Raw genomic sequence first — 6,950 nt, forward strand, 5'->3', positions numbered from 1 at the left:
TCGGCCACGTGCAGTGGCAGTGATATACCCATTTTGGGTGATTATGCAACAACCAAGGCTACTGGGACGCGACAAGGGGAACATGTATTCACAAATACCTAGTAAAAGTACAATATATCATATGAGACTACCTATCTAAGCTCAACAAGAGAAAAAACGGGGAAATTTGATGGAGGAATGGGCGAGATATCGTGGGCATCGTCGAGAACAGCGACGGGAGGGTGTTGGACGCCGCGGGAGGAAGCGGCACCGCTGTATGGGAACGGGAGAAGGTTCGGGAATGGGGCCGAGGGAGGGACGGATATTACCGGTGCCGGGGGTGCCGAGAACGCGCTGACGTGGCTAGTGACTAAAACGTATGACATAGGAGATACTCTGGTAAGTCATTTTTCGACTAAGGCAAAGGGATATCTCACCCAGTCCTCTGGTCCGGACCACTGGACCGTGTTTTACAGTGGGGGACACCCTATAATAGCTGTCCGAACAACGGGTGATCGGACAGTTGATGGACTATATATGTGTGGGAACAATAGGTGATGATGCTCCTTGCAGGCCTGACGCGGAACACGTTCTTCACTCTCAACATCTTACTTCCGGGCGCACGTATTGTTCCCACACTTTGATGGTATCTAAGGTGTCCACACAACCACTCTTCGGACACTTGATATAGTCCATTCAGCCTGTTTTGTGAGGACCACTGGTCTGGACCAGTAAACTGGGTGAGTTCTGAGCTTGACTTAGAGCATGAACACCCTCCGCCACGTGATGCTGACTGTAATGCATGAGTCATCAGCCACATCACCTCGTCGGGTATCCCCTGCCCCATCAAACATCATTTCCGACACACTCAGTGCCTTTCCGCACTTTCCCATCCTGCTGCCCATTCCCCCTGTCTGCCACATTGCCGCTCCCGTTGTCGTCGCCGTTATGGACAATGTCAACAATATCCCGACCATTCCCTCACCATTTTTTACAGTTCTTTCTCTAATACATCATTATTATACTATTGCCATTCAATATATTGTAATTCTATGTCAATAAACTGCAGTAAGACTGGTCTTGTTACACTGGGAGGGATGATATAAGCGTCCAACAAGGAATACCACACAAGAGACACGCGTGTGACAGAGAACACAATTGCTGCTGAGCTTGCACCGTAGTTTGCCGTAGTTATTGCCGCTCCGGGCCCAATACTCATGCCAGAACTCTTGCCAAGACGCAGCCTAATTTCCACCCAAATCCGCTGCCTTTTCCAGCCTTCCTCTCCCGCTGTGAGCATGCTCAATTGCCTGACGTGTATGCCCTATATGAGTACTTCTAGTATAGTAGGCTTTAGTATAGTAGGTCCTACAATAGACTTTCAATGGATTGGTGATGCTATGTGTGGCCAATGGCCTATTAGGGTTCTGGCACACATTGACTCAAAGTTCAAGCGGGCCAATTATATGGAATTCATTCTCACTTCTTTCACTTATAAATAGAAGTCTTCTAGAATACTCTGTTTCTTCTCACAGCTTTGACCCACGTAGCTGATTCTATTCACTTGGCACAGCAAGGGTGTTTCATCTTGAAACTCCATTAATAGCATTGTACAGATGACTCTTTGACCCCAAAGCATATCAGTTAACTGCAGAGGGTAAAGACGTGTATCTCAAGCTTGAGTAGTAGTATACAGATATGCAAAAAACCTAATTATCTACATCCGAAGACATGGTCTCTGCAGACTTCTGCCCTGCCTTTGCATTGCAAGGACCACTATGCCAGGGATGTTTATTGGCCAAGGCATTGGCTGAGGGCTTAGCCAGGCACTTGCAGTTGCCTCCCCGGACAAGTGGCTTGGACTCTGTTGCAATAGGCACAACAGGGACTGAGGCAGTCTGGGCCTTTGCCGGAGGCGCAGTCAATGTGTCAGGCTGGCTGACACACTCCATGGGGTTGTCAACAGAAGGCAGCAACATCGACTCTGGAGGCGGGGGTGGGGCATCAGATGAGGGCGGCAATCGTCCCCGTATTTGTGCAAAGATGGCCGCAACAGCAGGAGGAATGCTGTGCTCTGGCATCGGCTGAGTCTCCTCAGGAGTTGAGGGAGAACCAGATGATGTGGAAGAGCCACTGGGGGGTGGGGAAGAAAGGGGGTGCCTGAGGGAGACAACGCTGGCAAGGGGATGTCTGAGGGAGATGAAGACAACAAGCCTGAGGCCGGTGACTCTGCCAGCAAAGGAGAGCCTTCCAAGGCTAGCACACTGGATGCAGCATTGCTGTTGGCAAGAGCAGGATTGGCAGGAGGAAGGGGATATGGAGGCTCCTTATCCAGGGTGAGGACCTCGCCAGCCTTGATGTGTTGGCAACGTTCTTCCACCTCCTTGTCAGAGATGGGTACAAAATGGCACTGACCAGATTCTACAACGTCAGCGAGCTTCATAAGTGGGATCAGGCCACCTTTGAGGCCGCCGGGGTTACCCCACTTGTTGTGCTCCCACCCAACCAGTTTCACATTGAACTGCCCAATAACAAGGCTCTCATATTGGGCATACTCCATAACAGCAGACATCTTGGCTGTTGCATCAACTGTAAGTCTGTTAGAATAAATAATGAAAAATGGGATTGGGATCAACATACTGAGTGCCTGACTGAGCCTGGAGCAAAACCTTGTCTTTGCAAACTTTTGTTTTTGCTTGTAGTTGTTGTTGCTGCTGTTCCCTAGATGGATGTTAGTGGCTAGTAATCAGGATAGAGGGAAAAGGACATACAGGGATGGTTGTTGCCAATCATCGCACTCTCCATCGTGCCCGTGAACTTGTTGAGCTCAGCGTGATAGTGGATTTGTAGATGCTGGTTGACGGGCTTGTTGGTAGCGAAGAACTTGGGTTCCATAGGGATGTTGAGGGATCTGTGAACGAGGACGACCATGCCTTCAACTTGATGACAGGCGGAGAGGGCTTCAAGCTAGATATAAAGTATAAGGACTAGAGATGCAGACAAAAGAAAAGAGACATACCTCGCTAACAATCATTGCAAAACTGGCTGTTTACAGTCAGCATCACGTGGCGGAGGGTGTTCATGCTCTAAGTCAAGCTCAGAACTCACCCAGTTTACTGGTCCAGACCAGTGGTCCTCACAAAACAGGCTGAATGGACTATATCAAGTGTCCGAAGAGTGGTTGTGTGGACGCCTTAGATACCATCAAAGTGTGGGAATGATAGGTGTCCAGATGTGGGTGCAGGTGCCCCGTTCCGTAAACACATGCATATGCCTTCAGGCCCCAAACACTCATGTAGCTTCACTGCCCCCAGTTGGGCTCTGGGTGACATGTGCTCTATGCAAGGTGTATTATCCATGAGCCCGGCCACAAGCAAAATGTGAAGCAAACCCTGAAGCAGGGGCCTGGTGGCGCTTTGCACATGCATATCCACCCCGTAAATTGACAGAAAACCCATGTACATACCAAAACCACCATAGCCATAGACATGATCCTCCGCACGTTTGTAAATCTTTATATCTGCATAATAAATAACATCTGCTGCCAATGAAATGCTCTAAAAATGCTAGCTCTAAGTGTGTTTACTATGAGCATGTTCAAAGAGATCGGTCTAAGTAATGTACATCTATAATGCAGCATACCCGGCTTGCTCAGTAAGTACATCATCGTCACCCAGAAAATCCTCATTTTTTTCATGCTCGTCCTCATATTCTGATCCTGCCTCATCTTCACTTCTCTCCTCATCAAACACAGACCAGCCATTTATCCTCAGCTTCTAAATCTCCCAAATCTGCATCCTCATTGTCACCCTCATTGTCCTTGTCTGACAGGATAATGCTCTCTTGCCTGCCATCAGCAAGCAAGACCGGGTCCAAGTGCCAGGTTACCACATGCCCAACTCCGCCTCCTCAAAACCTCATAAACATATCTTGATCAACAAATCTGAAATTCTGTTAGATATAAATAGAATATACATAGGATGACTCACATGTTCATGTAATAATATAAGTATTCCAAGTCATTTGCACTATCCTTTGCACCAAAGTGCATGCGAGAGATATTGCTCAGGATAGAGGGGCCTGAGATTTGGCCATGATTGGAACTGGGCAGAAGGTGTGCACCACAAATAACAGTGTTGGGATCTATAAAATCCCAGCAAGCAGAGGTGCCGAGTGGATAAAATGCGAGACAAGGAAGGTGATGCACCTCAAAGCCACAGGGATAACTTGAGTCAAACTCAAGCCATCACACCAGCAGCACATCTACTTGTTGCTCGCTTGAGCGTTGCTCAGAGGCATACCACACATCAACATGGAAGATGTAGAGCAAACGAGCATACCAGTAGGGATGGGAATTGGAGTCTGGTTGCAAGTCCTGAGCCAAGACCATGAGATCAGCTCATGAGCATGCGTTGATAGTGTCCTGCTCCCGCTGAACATCATATGTAGTGTAGTTTATACAAAGTGTCTTGTGTTCATGAAGCCTGTTCTTGCTAGTGATGAGTGCATCAAGCTGTTCTTCATGATACTCGAAGTCCTTGACATCTTTTGAAGGTAAGTCAAGGGACTTGGGAGTGTCTCCTTGCTCTCGGAGGCGATCTAAGATATGGGTTTTCAAGCACCGAGTGAATTCCTGCAGTAGCATTGAGATAAAATGTTGTCAAAGGTACTAGATACAAAACTCACTGATTTGTCTATGCCAAGGGACTCATTCATAACAGTGATCATATTGGGGACAGAGATGTAATTTCAGGACTTGCTAGATATCCAGTAGTGGCTTTGAGGGTCTGTTAGATTTGATGGGGTGGACAAATCTGCATTGGCCTCATTTGACTTGCTGCTCTCTGAGTCCGGAAATGATGCCCTCTCGAGGTAGTCAATGAGCTTATCAAAGATATGAGAACAAGACTCAAGGTGTGTTAGGGACTTGATTATGAGATTGTGCTTCTTGGGTGTTTTCTTATAACGTTGCTTTGGTGTGCAGTGTGCAAGCTCACTCTGCAGTTTAGGCAGATGTTAGTGCAGGGGTCGGCAATACACACAAGTGAAAACTACTTACATGCTGTGATGTATAATTATCAGTAGTTCCATAGCAGCAAATGTTTTTGATGTAGTCCCCGAGAATGTGAAACTTGTAAATCTCCAAGTTTAACTCCTTGTGGCAGTTGCTCTTTTCAATGATAGCTGCACTTGAGGATGACTGTGCAACCCTTGCAGCTGCTTGTTGTCATCAGGCTGCTGTTTCTGGTGGAATTTCCTTAGTATCATATGAAGAACAAACCTCTTGTTTGAACTTGCACAGAATTGCACCCAGAGATGAGGTAGATGCCTCAAAGATCTCAAGAGTATTGTCAGTATGGAGGCGTAATTTGGCATGAGCATGCCAACTGCACAACTCAAATAGAGAATCCAGCAAGATCTTCTTGTCTTGACGTGGTTTCTTGGAGAAGATACCCTAAAAAACAGGAATAGAGCACTAGAAACATGTCAGTTATTGTACAGTAGTAAGGACATCTGCACACCTGGAGGAGATCTTCAAAATCTCAAGCTGCTAGCTTCTTCATTGCACAAACATTCCTCTGGAATCTACGGATTGTTTGCTTTCCAAACGTGGGGATTTTACAATACCTAGACTGCTTTTAGTGTGGTAAATTAGGAATATACTAAATACATACCGGTCATTCACATCCTGCACTGCAGTGCCTCCAAGAGACATGACCATTCAGACAAGGTGGATAAACACAGCCTTCCACACGCCAAGCTCAAACTTGTGCAGCAAGTCAATGGGGAATAGTCAAAAATAGTTGATCCCATGCGGGAGCAAAAGCTCTGAAAATGTGTTCTAAAAAGCAGTGGTTAATGACAAATTTATGAGACAGATATTTGGAGAAAACTTGCTCTGGTGGGCACATACAACTGATCACCCAGAAGTGATGTCACCGCTTTTGAGTTGACTGAACAACCCCTTTTAAAGATCTGTGTGTGAGCCTTTTCAACAAGATCCTGGCGATGAATACTGTCAATCCGAGTTCTTGATACCCTCTGTCAGAGATTTCCAAAAGGGGATTTGATTGCTCCCTTGAGTGCTATACATTCTATTGCATTGGAATGCCAAGGAAATGCTGTAATATTGTTGTCAGGCCAAAATAACCGATTCAAATGGCAACATTTTGCTGCACACACCAATAAGAGATCCCAAACCACCAGTTCAGAGCTTAAAATAATGCCGTTCAATTGCCATTCGATTGCCATTGGCAACCCATTCTCACGAAAAACTCATTTTCATATATTATAATGGTGTACATGGGCATTAGAATGCGCTAGAATCCGTTTTTTTGCCCCTGAGATTTTTCTGACATCATCCTCATATCAAGTTTCATTCCCATCTTCGCAAGCTGACCCATGAGGATAAAGCAATTTGGACATGGTGCTCTTCCCAGATTTTTAATAAAGCATAGTATAGTCCTATACAATTAGTCCAATTAGTTAGATAATCATCGTACTGCAAATGACTCACTTCTCAGGGTAATCACCAGTGTATGTGCATATTCAGATAAGTGCTTGGCAAACAATATCATCACTGCATTTTCTGAGAATACTGTCTTTATATGCACGTTGGAAATCCTCATCACAAAGCAGCAGTGCCCATACAGCATGAATGAGTTTGCATTTCATGTGTGTATGGACATCCTTTGCGGGTGGCTTCTTGTAAATTCCAGTGTAGGTGTTCTGCCATTTGTCGGGAAGCTCCAATTGATTGTGTTAGTATGCCATCATAATAATGAAAACAAAGAAGACTCACCTTTGGGATGTATGCAAGATGATGACACACCTTCATTGTAGGCTTAGCACGGATGTACTTTGACTGGAGTTTATAGATAAAACTATCGCAGAACAAACAAAACTAGAAGCTGAAAGCATATTCTAATAAAGTATAAAGATTAGAAACTAATTTATTATTTTTATAATTA

The 6,950-nt window shown here is 45.5% G+C and overlaps 3 protein-coding genes across 3 annotated transcripts; all 3 read right to left on the reverse strand.

Moving 5' to 3' along the window:
• Positions 1-1,688: 1,688 nt before the first annotated feature.
• CONPUDRAFT_158809 (uncharacterized protein) lies at positions 1,689-3,013 on the reverse strand (the record flags this gene model as incomplete). The annotated part of the gene is made up of 5 exons (XM_007775831.1): positions 1,689-2,154; positions 2,208-2,568; positions 2,620-2,700; positions 2,751-2,946; positions 2,999-3,013. 5 exons carry the CDS (start codon positions 3,011-3,013, stop codon positions 1,689-1,691), a joined length of 1,119 nt encoding a protein of 372 aa, XP_007774021.1.
• A 1,365-nt stretch (positions 3,014-4,378) lies between these two features.
• CONPUDRAFT_65233 (uncharacterized protein) lies at positions 4,379-4,624 on the reverse strand (the record flags this gene model as incomplete). The annotated part of the gene is made up of 1 exon (XM_007775585.1): positions 4,379-4,624. One exon carries the CDS (start codon positions 4,622-4,624, stop codon positions 4,379-4,381), a length of 246 nt encoding a protein of 81 aa, XP_007773775.1.
• A 585-nt stretch (positions 4,625-5,209) lies between these two features.
• Positions 5,210-5,413, reverse strand: CONPUDRAFT_65425 (uncharacterized protein; the record flags this gene model as incomplete). Its single annotated transcript, XM_007775593.1, has 1 exon — positions 5,210-5,413. A coding segment is annotated over one exon (204 nt), but the record flags the coding sequence as incomplete, so codon positions are not given.
• Positions 5,414-6,950: the final 1,537 nt, after the last annotated feature.

This window comes from Coniophora puteana (genome assembly GCF_000271625.1).
Source record: "Coniophora puteana RWD-64-598 SS2 unplaced genomic scaffold CONPUscaffold_15, whole genome shotgun sequence".
In the NCBI taxonomy this organism is placed as follows: Eukaryota; Fungi; Basidiomycota; class Agaricomycetes; order Boletales; family Coniophoraceae; genus Coniophora; species Coniophora puteana.